The sequence below is a fragment of the Mya arenaria genome, chromosome 3 (assembly GCF_026914265.1).
Source record: "Mya arenaria isolate MELC-2E11 chromosome 3, ASM2691426v1".
Classification (NCBI taxonomy): domain Eukaryota; kingdom Metazoa; phylum Mollusca; class Bivalvia; order Myida; family Myidae; genus Mya; species Mya arenaria.
This window is the reverse complement of record NC_069124.1, coordinates 77,487,452-77,504,054: the sequence shown is the minus strand read 5'-3', so window position 1 is coordinate 77,504,054 and position 16,603 is coordinate 77,487,452. Positions and strand designations below refer to the sequence as shown.

The window sequence follows — 16,603 nt, the reverse complement described above, 5'->3', positions numbered from 1 at the left end:
CCTGGCTCAACATTTGTTTGCAAAGAACAACAACACATTTTAAGACATTTTATTTAACAGGTGTATGTATACAACTATTTTGTATGCTTATATAACTCTCATCGACTCTTTATAACTATTTGACATACTTGCGATATTCATTTTGTTTTAAACAGAACATAACAAAATTCATTTAGAGTTAAACAGTTCAAACAAATAAACACAATGGGAAAGGTCAGAAATGACTCTGGATCATTAAATCGATGGGTAATGCGAGAAGGTTCTAAGTGACATTAAATAAAGAAGAAGATAGAACCTTTTCGCTTTCACCCCTCGAATTTTGTAAACATAATTTTGTGCATAATTACATGTTTTAAACATGTATGTGCGAGCTTAAAGAGACCTTGGATTTAATAAATATGTGACTGCGAGTGTGTCCAAGTGGCACATGGCAAACCTCCGTCCAGTGACAAGCATTCCATACATGAAAAGGAGGATGACACGGGTAAACAAATACGATATAATCATATGGTCATGTTTTTCAAGCATTTTTTAAAACTATATATTTTGTCGATTAAAATTACTATCACGATTTCAACAAAAGAATTAATAAATTTTACTAAAATATAAAATGCAAAATGTTAACAATTTAGTGCATTACTTAATGAAGTAAATCATTAAAAAATATGAAACGGGACACAACGTTATGTACTTCAAGCATGTAAAAAATATTATGATCATGATATTTTATCCATAAATACGTATAAAACATATCACATATCTTATCAGAAAATCATCAATAGTGGGTAACTATATTGTTTTATCATCATTTGCTTTTTAAACGGTGTTTTCAGCATGACATTTACAAATTTGCAAACTGATTTCTAGTATTAATTTCTTTGTTAACGTTTTCTGTATTCTGAACTCCGACCGTAGCATTTTATTTTCTGAAGCGCTTGAAACGCTCGTATTTCTTTAGATCAAGAAGTTAATGTCAGAGAAATAAATATCCTTAGCCTCCATGTGTATTTCTCTTTCAAGCTTAGTGAAGGTATATTGTTACCACAACATGTCTTTTAAACACTGCTATGCCCCACCCCTCCATCTGCTGTGTATTTCAGCTATCCCTCTGCCTGACCGGTGCACTAGTGCTCGGACAGTTTGTGCCACTCTGCGATCTGTTTGCGAGGACAGTTGATCACCTCGTTCCAGTGATGGCTCTCAGGGCCACCGAGCGATCGGCACCCGATCTCTAACCGACCAACCACCTGCCAAACGAGAATACAATTTTGTCATAATCATAATAATAATCTAAGTCAAACACCATGCAAATGAGGACAAGCATCATTTCAATATAAACCGCATGCAAGTATGGATAACCAACACTTTAAATTCCAGTTGAACATCAAACAATCGTCGTCAATTCCAAAGTCAAGCAACAATGATGAATAGTCAACCAGCACAGATGTATAAAATGAGGTCATACAGCGGACTATTCAGATCCAGATTAAAGATCAAGTATAACCAAAATAAGTAATTTTGGTAAAACATCACGCATTTTAGGTTTAACTTAGTACAACTCTGGTCAAAAACAAACTTGGTTTAGTTGAAACTATTCGGTACAAATGCCAAGGTTCTTGGACCGAATATCACAGACAAACAGCCCTTATAACAGGATTTAGCTAAGATTTTTCAATAATTTGCATAATATTTACTTCTTTGAATATTTTTACACTTTATATTGTAATTGTCTGTATGATAATTACAATAAACCATTTTTCATGTATCAAAATCCAATTTAAGTAATTTTGGCTAACTGAAATAAGCTACTTAAGCCTGTTATGCTTAAGAAGTTTTGAGAAATGGGGACCAGGTCAAACAGCTTATGCAATTACGGTCAAACAGCTTACATTTTTGTCAACCCTTAGCAAAGATGTATAGTCATTTAAAATGAATAATTCAATACAAAAATAATATAACGGACATATTTCGGAAGACTTTGAACTGTTCAAGTGAACGTTTTCAGTTAAACAGAACTGTCTTAATCAAAATAATATATATACTTGGCAATCGGAATCAATACTTCCCTAAATATTATGCCTGTGTTTCGGCATTGAGATAAAACGCGGTGATGACGTACACTTGTAATTTCTTTTGGGGAATCAATAAATAAATTTGCCAACATAGCATGCAAACTTAATTATAACGGATTGCACAAGCCATTTATAATATTTCAGAAACAATCATCACATGTGGTGAACATAATCACACAAATAAATCTGTGATAACCACCGATCCAATTTCAAGAAATTTTGCCAAAAAAGTATATAAAAGTAAAAAAATTCGATTTTTTAAGAACGAAAATTTAAAAAAACTTCTATAATTATTTATGAAATTGATTTATGCCTTAATCACTTGGATCTGTATTTGCGTGTTCTCATATTTTTGGTGTGATAAGTTTTTAAAGTTCTCTCCTCCTGTATGACTTTGATACTGTATCAAGAAACCACCAAGAGTTGTTTATTAAAAGCCCTGTACATGAGACAAGAAATATTATGTCTTGACAATATTCGCATACTGACTTCGTTTTTGGTCATGCGGTCCCAGTCCAGCACAAGAAACTCGAGTGAGATGTTCTGCAGACCCTCGTTGTAGGGCACATCAAACAGGAATGACTCGTTAAAGACGGGGTTCAGCGTCCTCTTCTTCACATGTGTTTTCTTTTTGGCGATACGCTGTCCGTTGTACAGCAGATAAATCTTCACATACGGATCTGTAAACATACAGGGCAGGTCAGTCATATGTCGACATACAGGACAGGTCAGTAAAATGTAAACATACAGGGCAAGTCAGGGATTGGTAAACATACAGGGCAGGGCAGTCATATGTCGACATACAGGACAGGACAGGTCAATGATTGATAAACATACAGGGCAGGTCAGTCATATGTCGACATACAGGACAGGACAGGTCAGTCATATGTCGACATACAGGGCAGGTCAGTCATATGTCGACATACAGGACAGGACAGGTCAGTCATATGTCGACATACAGGGCAGGTCAGTCATATGTCGACATACAGGACAGGTCAGTCATATGTCGACATACAGGACTGGTCAGTCATATGTCGACATACAGGGCAGGTCAGTCATATGTCGACATACAGGACTGGTCAGCGAAATGTAACCATAAAAGACAAGTCAGTGTTTGGTAAACATACAGGACAGGTCAGTCATCTGTAAACAAACTGGACAAGTCAGGGAACTGTACACTTAAGGGACAAGTCAGTGATATGTAAACAAACTGGACAAGTCAGGGAACTGTACACTTAAGGGACAAGTCAGTGATTGGTAAACATACAGGACAGGTCAGTGATCTGTACACTTACAGGACAGCTCAGGGTTCGGTTAACATACAGGACAGGTCAGGGATCGGTTAACATAAAGGACAGGTCAGGGATCGGTAATTTTACAGGACAGGTCAGGGATCGGTTAATATACATGACAGCTCAGGGATCGGTTAACATACAGGACAGGTCAGGGATCGGTTATAATAAAGGACAGGTCAGGAATTGGTAATTTTACAGGACAGGTCAGGGATCGGTTAATATACATGACAGCTCAGGGATCGGTTAACATACAGGACAGATCAGGGATCGGTTAACATAAAGGACAGGTCAGGAATTGGTAATTTTACAGGACAGGTCAGGGATCGGTTAACATATATGACAGCTCAGGGATCGGTTAACATAAAGGACAGGTCAGGGATCGGTTAACAGGACAGGTCAGGGATCGGTTAACATACAGGACAGGTCAGTGAGATGTAAACTTACAGGACATGTCAGAGATCGGTACACATACAGTACAGGTGAGGGATCGGTTAACATACAGGACAGGTGAGGGATCGGTTAACATACAGGACAGGTCAGGGATCGGTTAACATACAGGACAGGTCAGGGAGGTGTAAACTTACAGGACATGTCAGAGATCGGTAAACATACAGGACAGGTCAGATATTGGTAAACATGGACAGGTCATGGATCTGTAAACAAACAGGACAAGTCAGGGAACTGTAAACTTACAGGACAATTTTTAAAAACTAAGTCAGTAAACATAAAGGAAAGGTCAGGAATTGGGAAACTTACACGAAAGGTCAGGGGTCGGTTAACATACAGTCCAGGTCAGGGATCGGTTAACATACAGTCCAGGTCAGGGATCGGTTAACATACAGGACAGGTCAGGGATCGGTAAACATACAGGGCATATCAGGGATCGGTAAACATACGGGACAGGTAAGGGAACTTTAAACAAGCATGACAGGTCAGGGATCTGTAAACAAACGTGACAAGTCAGGGAACTATAAACTTACAGGACAGTCAGGGATTGGTTAACATACAGGACAGGTCAAGGCTCTGTACACTTACAGGACGGGTCAGTGATCTGTACACTTACAGGACAGGTCAGGGATTGGTTAACATACAGGACAGGTCAAGGATCTGTACACTAACATGACAGGTCAAGGCTCTGTACACTTACAGGACAGGTCAGTGATCTGTACACTTACAGGACAGGTCAGGGATTGGTTAACATACAGGACAGGTCAGGGATTGGTTAACATACAGGACAGGTCAAGGGATCGGTAAACCTACAGGACAGTCAGGGATCGGTAAACATACGGGACAGGTCAAGGGATCGGTAAACCTACAGGACAGTCAGGGATCGGTAAACCTACAGGACAGTCAGGGATCGGTCAACATACGGGACAAGTCAGGGAACTATTAACAAACATGACAGGTCAGGGATCTGTAAACAAACGTGACAAGTCAGGGAACTATAAACTTACAGGACAGGTCAGGGATTGGTTTTAACATACAGGACAGGTCAAGGCTCTGTACACTTACAGGACAGGTCAGGAATCTGTACACTTACAGGACAGGTCAGGGATTGGTTAACATACAGGACATGTCAAGGCTCTGTACACTTACAGGACATGTCAGGGATTGGTTAACATACAGGACATATCAAGGCTCTGTACACTTACAGGACGGGTCAAGAATCTGTAAACTTACAAGACAGGACAAAGATCTGTAAACAAACATGTCAGGTCAGGCCAGGAATTGGTAATCATATAGGGCAGGTCAAGGATCTGTAAACTTACTGGACTGGTCAGAGATTGGTAAGCATACAGGACGGGTCTGGGATCTGTAAACATTCAGGTCAGTGATATGTTAACATACAGGACATGTCAGTGATATGTTAACATACAGGACAGATAAGATGTTTATAAACATACATGACAGGTCAGGGATATGTAAACATACAGGACAGGTCAGTGGTATGTAAACACACACGACAGGTCATTGAAATGTAAACAATCAGGACAGATAAGTTATATTTGAACATACACGACAGGTCAGTGGCATGTAAACATACAGGGAATATCAGTGATATATAAACATACAGGAGAGATCAGTGGTAGATAAACATACAGGACAGGTCAGTGGAATGTAAACATACAGAACAGATCAAGGATCTGTAAATATACAGGAAAGATCAGTGATATGTTAACTAATAGTACAGTCTGCGATCGATAAACATAAAAGACAGGTCAGTGGTATGTTAACATACAGGACAGTTCAGTCATAAGTAAACGAACAAGACAGATCAGTGATATGTAAACATTCAGGACGAATCACTGATATGAATACATACATAACACGTCAATGTTTGTTAAACATACAGGACAGGTCAGTAAAAAATACACTTACAGGACAGATCAGGGATCTGTAAACATACAGGGCATGTCAGTCATATGTCGTCATACAGGACAGGTCAGGGAATTGTAAACATAAAGGGCACGTCAAATATCTCTAGACTTACAGGACAGGTCGGGGATTGGTAAATAAACAGGACAGGTCAGGGATCTATAAACCTTCAAGACAGGTCAGTGAAATGTCAACTTACAAGGCAGATCAGTGATTGGTAAACACACTGGACTGTTTAGTTGTTTACAAACATATAGGACAAGTGAGTGATTGGAAAACATACAGGACAGGTCTGTGATGAGTAAACAACTAAAAATAAAAAAAAAATAAAATACAGGACAGATCAGTAATATGTCAGCATACACGACATGTTAATGATATGTAAACGTATAGAAGAAGTCAGTTATATATAAACATACAGGACAGATCAGTAATATGTCAGCATACAGGACAGGTTAATGATATGTAAACGTATAGAAGAAGTCAGTTATATATAAACATACAGGATAGATCAGTAATATGTCAGCATACAGGACAGGTTAATGATATGTAAACGTATAGAAGAAGTCAGTTATATATAAACATACAGGATAGATCAGTAATATGTCAGCATACAGGACAGGTTAATGATATGTAGACGTATAGAAGAAGTCAGTTATATATAAACATACAGGATAGATCAGTAATATGTCAGCATACAGGACAGGTTAATGATATGTAAACGTATAGAAGAAGTCAGTTATATATAAACATACAGGATAGATCAGTAATATGTCAGCATACAGGACAGGTTAATCATCGATATGTAAACGTATAGAAGTAGTCAGTTATATATACACATACAGGATAGATCAGTAATATGTCAGCATACAGGACAGGTTAATGATATGTAAACGTATAGAAGAAGTCAGTTATATATAAACATACAGGATAGATCAGTAATATGTAAATTACCGGACTCATTAGGGATATGTTTTCATGAAGAACAGGAGACGATTATTGTAAAACTGTTTGGTTGTGCTATAAATTGTAACATAAATGGATTTCAATAACACTAAAAGAGCGTGTTGTATGACTGTGCGCTGAGCTATAATTAGAGTGGATTCATCAATTAACCCCTCATTAGGTATATAAGTTTCATAGATCATAAAAGTTTCATGGACCCGAATTCCATGAACAATCTTGAAGCATTATCAAATATACAAAATGTTATATATTGAGGAAACATTATTAAAATTTCATAGAACTATTAGCTACCATTGTCAATAAAAATCCCCATGAGGCAGTATTACCATATCCAGTCTTTGTGTGAGTTATATTTCCTTATCACGGGATCATGCTCTTAATACGAGTTGTTGTTTTTTGTCTTGACATTTCCTGCAGACCAAACACATAATCGATAAACCTTCTGAGAAAATACCAATAGACTTCAAAGGATTTTGCATTAATACTGGTCCACGGTACGACCTTCCTAGTTATTACCTTCTCTGTAACCATTATGACCATCTCGTGAGAAAAAAACGTTAGTGCTAATAAGCATTTGAGAGGCTCTGGGCAACGGGAGAAGCAATTTCATTTTTTTAGATCCGTTTCCAAACTCTAACAATACTAAGGGCGATATTGATATTTTCAAGCCACAATATAGTTCTGTATTCATTCATATTGACAGCTGAGATATATTGAATCTTATAAACCCTGGAGATGCCAGTTTCGATGAATTCTTAGGCTATTTAAACATCAGGGAAATATTATTCAGATTATTAAAATATTTAACTCAAAGCTCAGACATATGGCACAAACAATGAACATAAAATGACAGCACGAGGTCTGTATGTTCACAACATAGGAAATAAAGCTCAATATTTCCCCCTCTCTCTGTTATTGTAATGATACATGGGATTTGTGAAGTGTAAGGTTAAATATTGTTGTTACAAGTCCAACAATCAATTTGAATCTGTCAAAGATCTCGTTACATTATCTTTCAGACACAGTTTATGTTACAAACTTAGAACAATTGCTTGAAGATGCTAATCATTCAAGTTCCTTCCACCTCCGCGCCTTAGTGAGGATGGAATAACAGTAATTGTAGGGATAGAATGTTCGATTCGTCAATTATCTATACAATTATATGAAGAGGATAGGGAATCAATATTTGTTCTTGTATATTTTAAGCACCAAACAAATGACACATGATGCTGACTACAATGAAAACACTGGCTATAGGCGCGACAAGCGTGATTTTACATTTTGTACAATTAAAATCGAACTCAAAAATCTTTTAAGTTGCCCATAACTGTAGCCGATAAATGCCCAATCAATACCTTAAAATAATCAGTAGGTAATGAAGATTATGAATTTTTCAAACAATTAGCTAGTTTCATAACACTTGATGATTAACCTATATGTAGTAGGACATATGGCTTTCATCTCGCAAAAGTACTTAAATGAAACCCGATATTGGCTGAGGACGTTTTGACTATTCGTGGTAGGGTCGTTGGTCAAGATGTTTCCATTTTTTTATATATAAAGTGGTATTTTAAACCGCATAACACCATACTTCCCATTTTGTAACCCCGGCGTATTTATTATTTAGACATGTCATGCAAAAAAAAAGATCTGACGATACCTGATTCGATTTGCGATACTTAATTCTGAAGGTCCGTGGCTTACAGCCAAAAAACTGCAATCCATGAAAATATAAGGCAATGCGTTGTAGTGCACTTTGCCAACGCATACATGGCGTCCGGGGGACTGTAACCGCGTATAGTTCATGGACAAGAGTCGCATGTAGTTCACGCGCACTACTTTACTAAAATAATGTTTTGTATAGACGAATAAACATAAACGAATCTTTTCTTGACTGCATTAGACTTGTCGTCTTGGTATGAACTGTATGTGGCGTTAAAATGTACGCGGAGTCGAACTGTATGCGGCACTACAATAACTGAAAGAACTTGACGATAAGCGTAATCATTTCAAGTTTGTTATTAATAAAATATGACATAGAATCAAACGCTGTTGTCTATATATCATAAGATAAGCTGAATGTACAAATCGATACAATATATTTAGTTATCATTCGAATGACCGATATATACAGACTTTGTCAGGAAAATCATTTGAATGAAAGGAATACGCTTTTTGTTCGAAACTATTGATTTAGGTCAACACAGCCTTCCTCAACGAATAGGAAGGTCGATTCGTCTTGACGAGTTACCTGAGAGTCCGGAGAGATCCATCTTTGGGAGAGTACGGGCCTTAAGCACCACCACTGTGAGGCGGTTGGCGGCCGGCTGGTAGCACAGCGACACCAGTAGCTCCCCACAGCCCTGCATCCGGAACTGTAACACGCGCAAAGAGATGCCTAGTGATACTATGTTTGTGTTGATAACGAATGTGTTCAGGTTAAACCAAATCATGCTTTTCAGCAAAGACAATAGAACGGTATCTTACACATCGCACCATTAATTCTCTTTTATAATCGCTTTCAAATGTTCTCGACCCTAAAGCAATGGAATCAAGAGCGTTGAACATATAATGGTAACAACTATAAGTAAGAAAAAATAAGATAAAACGTTCTTTATTACATACATGTACCTTTAAATGTCGTGGCGTGATTTCTCTGCAGAGTGTCGTCGTCTTATTACTGGTGAGTTCCTCTGCTTTAAGTGGATATAACACCTCGCCCATGATGGCATCTCGAGAAAATCGGTCAAAGCTTAAAATGACGAAATGTAGGGTCATTCCATGTAACTGATTTGAGGCTATTCCGTAAAACGTGAAGGTCTCGTCGTACACTGGGTTCAAAGTCTTACGCAGCACCCTGGTCTTACACTTGTGACGTTTCTCTGGCAGCAGCTGCAGTTTGACGTACGGGTCACACCCTCCTGTGCTCGGGTCACGTGGGGGCAGGTCCACCAGGCTCATAATGTTCACCAACAGGGCTGACTTGTCGAAGTCGTACTCCATCGAGAAGTTCAAGGACCCCAGGTATTTTGGCTCCTGCTTCTGTTCAAGTCGCATTTTCGCTTCCTCATCCTTTTCTGGCGTTCTGTCCCCTTTCTCATATTCGATATGATGACTGTAATCTTGTTTCCCCACGTGGTGCGGTGACTCCATGTTGTCGGGACGCATGGAAAAGCTTCCGGGAGACAATTTCTCACCGGGGCCGGCCGGATGTTCCGGCGGGGATATGGGACTAGTGGCCTTGGTTAGCTTGACCACCGAAGAACTACGGGATGACCGCTTACTGGAGGACGGTGTTTCCTTCAGGCCCTTCTTGATGGCGGAGGATAGCCGGCTCTGGGCATTACGTATCTGCCGCCGACGGTAACATTTGAAGGCCACTGCTGTTATAAGGAGACCGCTGACGATGGCCACGGCGCATATTGCAACGATGGAGAATACGCTCACTGGAATAAACGTTCAATCAAAATTCAATTTCAGATAATGATGAGTTTGGTAATAATTCTAGAGCTATGTCTGAAAGTATTTGTTTTCGTCTTGAAGGCATTAATTTGCTTTCGAAATGAAGTATTCCAGGGCGAAAACAGACTTAAGAAATATAATAGAAAATCAAAGCGTATCATTGATTTTTTCGATTGTTTAGTAGCGCTGTCTTATCGACTATGTGTTCGAGTTAAAAGGATATATGGCACATTATACCTGAAAAACAAGACTAAAACTTAGTATGGCAAAAAGAGGGAAGAACTATTTATATTTGTAAATATTAAGATACGCTTTCCTTCCAAAAACGTTCACCTCTCGATCATTAATATCAGAATATCAGAATAATAAGTAGAAGTTTAATTAACGAAAATCACACATTTTAAGGAAGATATGTCACACAATTTTCAACAACAATTTATTGGACATTTAGAACCTGTAACTTACAATGAACGCCATTGGCATTGACGTCCGGTTGAAGTTTGTTGCCCGCCTCCAACGGATCCTGTTTAACCATATTGTTGTCAATATGTTGTCAATATGTTCACTTATATTCCTTTATCTGTGACACTCCAGACATCAGATACACTTCAAACTGACACCGTTGTCAAAAATGAGACGGAAATTTAAATTATTTGCTTGACGATACTTTACGGAGACTCTAATTAAGACCGAAAACGTGTGAACAACAAACTCTTAAAACATTCAATCCAAATATGGAAGTACTGCGTCACAATCGAATTATCTACTGAATGTTCATTGGAATCTGGAAGCCGCTCAAATGTAACTGTTGCTAGCGTCTCTGTGAGCGCCGATCGATCGGGCCAGCAAGCGCTCAGGAGAACCAGATCCGCATTAAGTTTCAGACAGCAATCGATTGGCGACAGGCAGCAGCACAAGCTTAGGTCTTGCATGCCAGGCTAAATGACAGGCGGTGGTAGCAGGAATCGGCATGAATCGATTACTGAATTCACTATCAGGAAATCAGTGAAAAAGTGAAGCACGATGTGATTAATTAATAACATTATGGAGCACTGTTAGGTCATAAAAGTTTCACAAATTAAATTTTAATACAAAAGTGAAAAGAGCAGGCGTAATTCCATCACGTCGTCGTCTTTGTCGTTGTCGTCTTCGTCGTCGCTCTTATCATCATCATCATCATCATCATCATCATCATCATCATCATCATCATCATCATCATCATCATCACAGAAAATACCATATATTGTTTTACCATTTACATGTACAAACAAACAAAACGAGGGTAGTCACATTTATTCCAGATTTACACAGATAAGACACCATTACTAATCAATGGTAAACAGTTTTAAAGATGACGAGACTGACGTATGTACAACATATACAGTATGAAAACCAACACATAATCATTGTGCTATTTCCAAGAAGCGCTGGTTCCTTTTCATTGACAATACACTCGTTGTCATATATATGTATTGTTTATATTTTGCAGTATCACAATTGGACATATGAAAATTAACAATGTCAGTTTTATTATTCAGTTCACTTCCAACTTAGGTTAGGAATATTCGGTAGGCACCGACACATAACAGATTGATGTTATAGAAGACCCCGGTGGCTGTTTCCGCCTGGTGCACTCTGATTCATTTACCGGTATAGCTAGTCTGTGGCCACTTCCTGCTCAACCATACTGGTAATGCCAAGTATACTTGCCATCTGCAATGTAAGATTCGTACAAACTTTTTTTTTGTTCAGAAAGATGCTCTATTTTACAAACCCATATGTTTGTAAATAGCTCAATACTTTGTCACGTACACATTATAACCACTAAACACTGACCAATGGTACTATAACAATATTTTGTTAAGATTGTACCGCCTAACCATGAGTGGTTACTGGTAAAGGCGCGCATATCAACACAAGGACTTAAGCATCCGTACCCATTTGTAGAACGTGGCAGCACCAGCACTGGATGTTAAGACAGTTTCTTCCGTATAGGGTGCCAAAAGGCCGCTTACTTCCGCCTTTATCTCCTCTGTCAGAGTTGTCGGGTCAAATTCGCGGACACGGCGAAGGATGCTTTCACTTCCGGTCCGCTTAAACCGAATCTTCACATTGTCCCATTTCTGTGGGGTTAGATATGATAACATGTTTTAAATGATGTTATCCTGAGCTAAGTTACCAGCTAATGACCAACCTTTAAAATAAATGTTCACCTTAAGGTCCTCGCTGTTATTCCCCAGCATGACGAGTGTGGCGGTGAGGACGTCGTGGACAGCGGATGACGGAGTCAGGTAGCTGGTCAACTCAGAGATGGTGGACTGTCGCATCTCCAGCACGTCGTGCAGGAACTTGTTCCACGGCGCCAGCCCCTGGAGCACCTCTTGAGCGTTTGCAATCAGATTCGTCAGACGTTCGGAGTGGCAGGAGCTCTCCGCCTTCTCGATGGATTTTACGAGCAGCTCATAATTACGACGATTGATGGCGTCTTTTAATCCTGTGTAATCAATATTGTGTTGTTTGAGTCTTTTGTTTTATGAGGGCAATAAAAAATTTGCTATTGTAATAGAGATGTTAGGAAGAGCTTGTGATTTCATAACAAGCTCATTGCAAAATTGGCACACTGACCATTTCAAAGCGTCAAGAAATTGTATCAGGTCTACAACACGTTTGAGAAGAGAATTTTCATTGCTCAAACTTTAAGCATATATATTTCTTTTTATATTTCTAACAAAAAATTTCGAAAAGACAAACTGGCAGATCACCTGGTGATTATAGATTTGTTATTATTATTTGTTACTAATAACATGAACTCTTCAGTGGGTACTTGAAGATGCATTTTACCCCAATCCCTTAAAAATCCTATCATGACATTCGCTTCTAATCACCATGCTGTGTACGTCGTGATGCTATTTCTGGGAATCAGCTTTTAAAAATAATGCGTTTTATCCCTACCCTTGGCTAGTTCGAGGTACTCCATTTTTAGGGAGGCCTTGCCAAAGTCGCCTGCCTCCTCCTTGAAGCCCTTCTGCTCGAACTGGGAGATGGCCGTCTTGAGCTCGTACAGGTCTTTTCCTTTTCGGGCCTCCTCTAGGGCCTTACGGGCGTTGATTTCAGTCGCCGTCTGTGGGTATGAACACTTGGTAAGATTTGTGGTAAATGGATTTGTTGTGAATAAGCCGACGTGTCATGTTTTGGTTAAATTTGCTTAGCACTCATGGGAAACTAGTTTCAACTGATAATGAAAGAGGAACGTTAGATCATTGTAACAAGCGTAAAAGTACAAAGGGGACATTATAGGAAGAACAACATTGGTAAATGGCGGTTAGTAAAAACGGAATCATTGCCTATTTGTCTATTTTGGAAACACAACCATATACTAACTATTTTTGGTACTAAACGAACAGTGAACTTATATAAGGTTTACCATTTCCCATCCAGTGTAACATTCTCGTCAATCGAGTACCTTATATGCCTTGTCTTTGACGATGAGTCCGTTTTCCCTAGGTGGGTCGGTGCTGAGGTAGTAGTTGACGATGTTCTCCCATTTTTTGCGACCGGATATCTCCCGGGCCTTCCCGTACACCCGCAGGGAGTACTCACCCTCCCGCTGGAGGTGCACCATGATGTCCACAATGCTGTGGGACGACTGGTTGTTGATCGTACACTTCACCCATTTCTCCATCTCATCCTTATCCACGTGTTTTCCGATCATCTTCGCCTTTGTTTTGATAGTTTTGTTGAGTTTAAAGGTGATGTGATACGTCTGACGTGGTTTGATAAACAGCATCCCATTTGGGTGTGAAGGATTAGACAGGCCGTACATTTCTGTCATGGACACCGGACCAAACCCTAAAGGCGGCGTGTCTGGGTAGGGCTTGAGTTTATTCATCGGTTCATCACACACAATGGCGACATCGCAGATCCAGGGGAGGGTCGTCTGGGTAGAGGGACCGCCGTACACCGTGATTCGGTAGGTCCCGGCGATAGGCATCCGAGCCTCGAATATCCATTTCTTTTCCTTAGCATCTCTTGCCATCAGGAGAAAATTTCGGAGGAATATTGCTTCTTCAAATATCGGTCTGTCTCCCGTATAGTTAAAGAAGAAATCATGGGCAAGTTGGTATTCAATGTCGTCAGACTTCGGTGATCTAACAACCAGTCCACAAACGCCGTCTTTTGTTTTCAGGCTGGATTTAAATTCCCCAGATATTTTGAAACCTTCCATGTGGAATCTCTTCATCAGCAGTGGCAAATGAATCCATGTTTCAGTGTTAATATTTGGTGTGACCATCTGCCATCTAGCATCGTCCGGCAGACAGACACTGATTAGCTCCTCCGGTTCCACAAAGAAGTAATACTCGTTAAAATCATGATCCACCGTCTGCGCACTGTCCTCGTCAGTGATATCCTCAAGAACCACTTTGTTCCGGTCCGCCTGCGCACCGGGTACCCAGCGACCCCGCTTGTAGCTGATGATGTTCTTGAAGGCCCATAGCGGATGGATAAACCGCCAGCCGTCCACGTAAACGGCGTTCCAGCGGTCCCGTAGTTGCGTCACGTCTGTTTCACCAACACCGTAACCGAAACCTTTGGAAATTCCATTAATTACTGCACATTTGATACCAGCTTTTCTAAAATAGACACAAAATAGTTGTGTATCTTTATCATTTAAAAAAAAATTGAAACTGCATTTAAAACACGCTTATAGGAGTGAATACAATACTTAAGTTTGTGCAATGTATGGTAACGGAAAATGCCATAATAACCAGAGAAAAGAAATAACCTGCAAATGAGTGCGAACATCGTTGCGTAAGAGCCCTCCCGGTTGGCGATGACCTTTTTATATCCCCGGGGCGTGCTGTCCTCCACGCTGGAAGGGTTGGACACGAAGAGATAGGAGTCCGTTTCCATCTCTTGCACGCCGAGCCACGAAAAGATCGAGCGCACCTTCATCATGTCCGTCCGGTAAATGGACGTCAGGTAGCCCACAAGTGACTCCCAGGAATCTTCAACGCTCCTCGGTGCCTGGAGAGAAGTATGGTTAAGGGTTTTCGGTTGAAAATAAACACTTTTAATTTGTTCATTTTGGATTATACATATAATTTTCACATTAGCTTTAAACAGTGCAATATTTTAATGATTCTGATTTTAGAAATGTATTTCATGCACTCTGTTAGGCATAAATGCTTAACTATGATACTGTTTGAAAGTAAAGATTAAAATAATAGTTCTGACATTTCTGGCGTGGAAGTAGATGTCTCTGTTTGTTTTAGGGTCGTAGATGTCCTTTTTCGGCGTGGTGGCGTGTTTTATCGGCGGGTACCCCTCTTCCACTTCCGGGATAGTAAACTAAAATATATTAAGAGTCCCACAATGAATAATGCTCTATGGAAAGAAAAACGATAACCATGATGTTATGAACAATGTAAACCATACCGCTTCAAATAACTCTTGTAATACAGGTATATGAACACATTATGGTTAGTTGGGCGAAGACATATATACTGTCAAGAATGCGACTACATTACATTCAGCTCTCTAATTGCCATATCATGAAAAAACATGTTTTAAAATATACTGTTTAAGATATAACTCACCCTTTCCTGAAGTGGCTCCCGTGGCATGAAGCGGACGGATGAGCGGGGCCGGGCCGCCCTGCTATTGCCGCTACCCATAACTGCCCTCTGGCTGCGTCTCCTCAGTCACGCGGATAATCGTGCACGTTTATTACGCTTTCTTGATATTTGCTTATTTGTGCATTAAACTTAGTATGAATTATTCTAAAAAAATCAGCTAAGCCGTTCGTATGATAACGTTTTACGAATAATAATCTCTTGAATCACGTTATTTATTTTCCTGTGAGTGGTCATTAGTTCTTAAATCGCTTGAACGAAAAGAAAGTCGAGTTTATTTCTTAATAAGATCAAAGAATGGTTGCTTTTTTGGTTTCTAACAAGATCAAATCATGTAAAGAAACGGACAATTAACTTCAATTGTCTTTCACGGCATTATGTAACTTAAGCAAGTATACTCTTAAGTTCATTGCATTTTTCAATTTATTTTGGGATTATATCAATGCATTTCGTAATAATAACAGATATTAATTATCTACTTTAGATATATACTTGTACAGTAAAGGGATATATTCTAATATACTCAGCAAACAACCAGTATAAGTTAAAATTAGATTTACGCATAACATACCATACAGGTAAGCGTCCTAGTGCCAGTCTATTGTCTCATTATGAGAAGATCAGTCCTAAGTAGGAAAAATATAAGTCCTTGATAATGAGATACTTAGTCTTTATTAGGAGACCTCGTAATTAGGAGATTCTTAGGTCCTGTTGTGAGATACTATCTCGTAATTTCGAGATACCAAGTCTTAAACATTGTGTGCAGAGATCAGGGACGATATAAGGTGAGACCAGACAT

General features: G+C 39.3%; 2 protein-coding genes across 3 annotated transcripts; both read right to left on the bottom strand.

Moving 5' to 3' along the window:
• Positions 1–35: 35 nt before the first annotated feature.
• Positions 36–10,953, bottom strand: LOC128227436 (synaptotagmin-11-like). 2 transcript variants are annotated; one of them, XM_052937972.1, is made up of 5 exons: positions 10,637–10,953; positions 9,335–10,155; positions 8,961–9,084; positions 2,562–2,752; positions 36–1,247 (listed from the first exon to the last, which is right to left on the bottom strand). In XM_052937972.1, the coding sequence occupies exons 1-5, from the start codon at positions 10,704–10,706 to the stop codon at positions 1,125–1,127; spliced, it is 1,329 nt and encodes a 442-aa protein (XP_052793932.1). In that variant the 5' UTR covers positions 10,707–10,953; the 3' UTR covers positions 36–1,124. The 2 variants fall into 2 exon arrangements, with proteins under 2 accessions (XP_052793932.1, XP_052793933.1); XM_052937973.1 differs by having other exon boundaries at positions 9,341–10,155.
• A 496-nt stretch (positions 10,954–11,449) lies between these two features.
• On the bottom strand, positions 11,450–16,099 carry LOC128226989 (hillarin-like). The gene is made up of 8 exons (XM_052937140.1): positions 15,769–16,099; positions 15,407–15,520; positions 14,955–15,196; positions 13,635–14,802; positions 13,124–13,292; positions 12,385–12,665; positions 12,109–12,294; positions 11,450–11,884 (listed from the first exon to the last, which is right to left on the bottom strand). Exons 1-8 carry the CDS (start codon positions 15,844–15,846, stop codon positions 11,828–11,830), a joined length of 2,295 nt encoding a protein of 764 aa, XP_052793100.1. The 5' UTR covers positions 15,847–16,099; the 3' UTR covers positions 11,450–11,827.
• Positions 16,100–16,603: the final 504 nt, after the last annotated feature.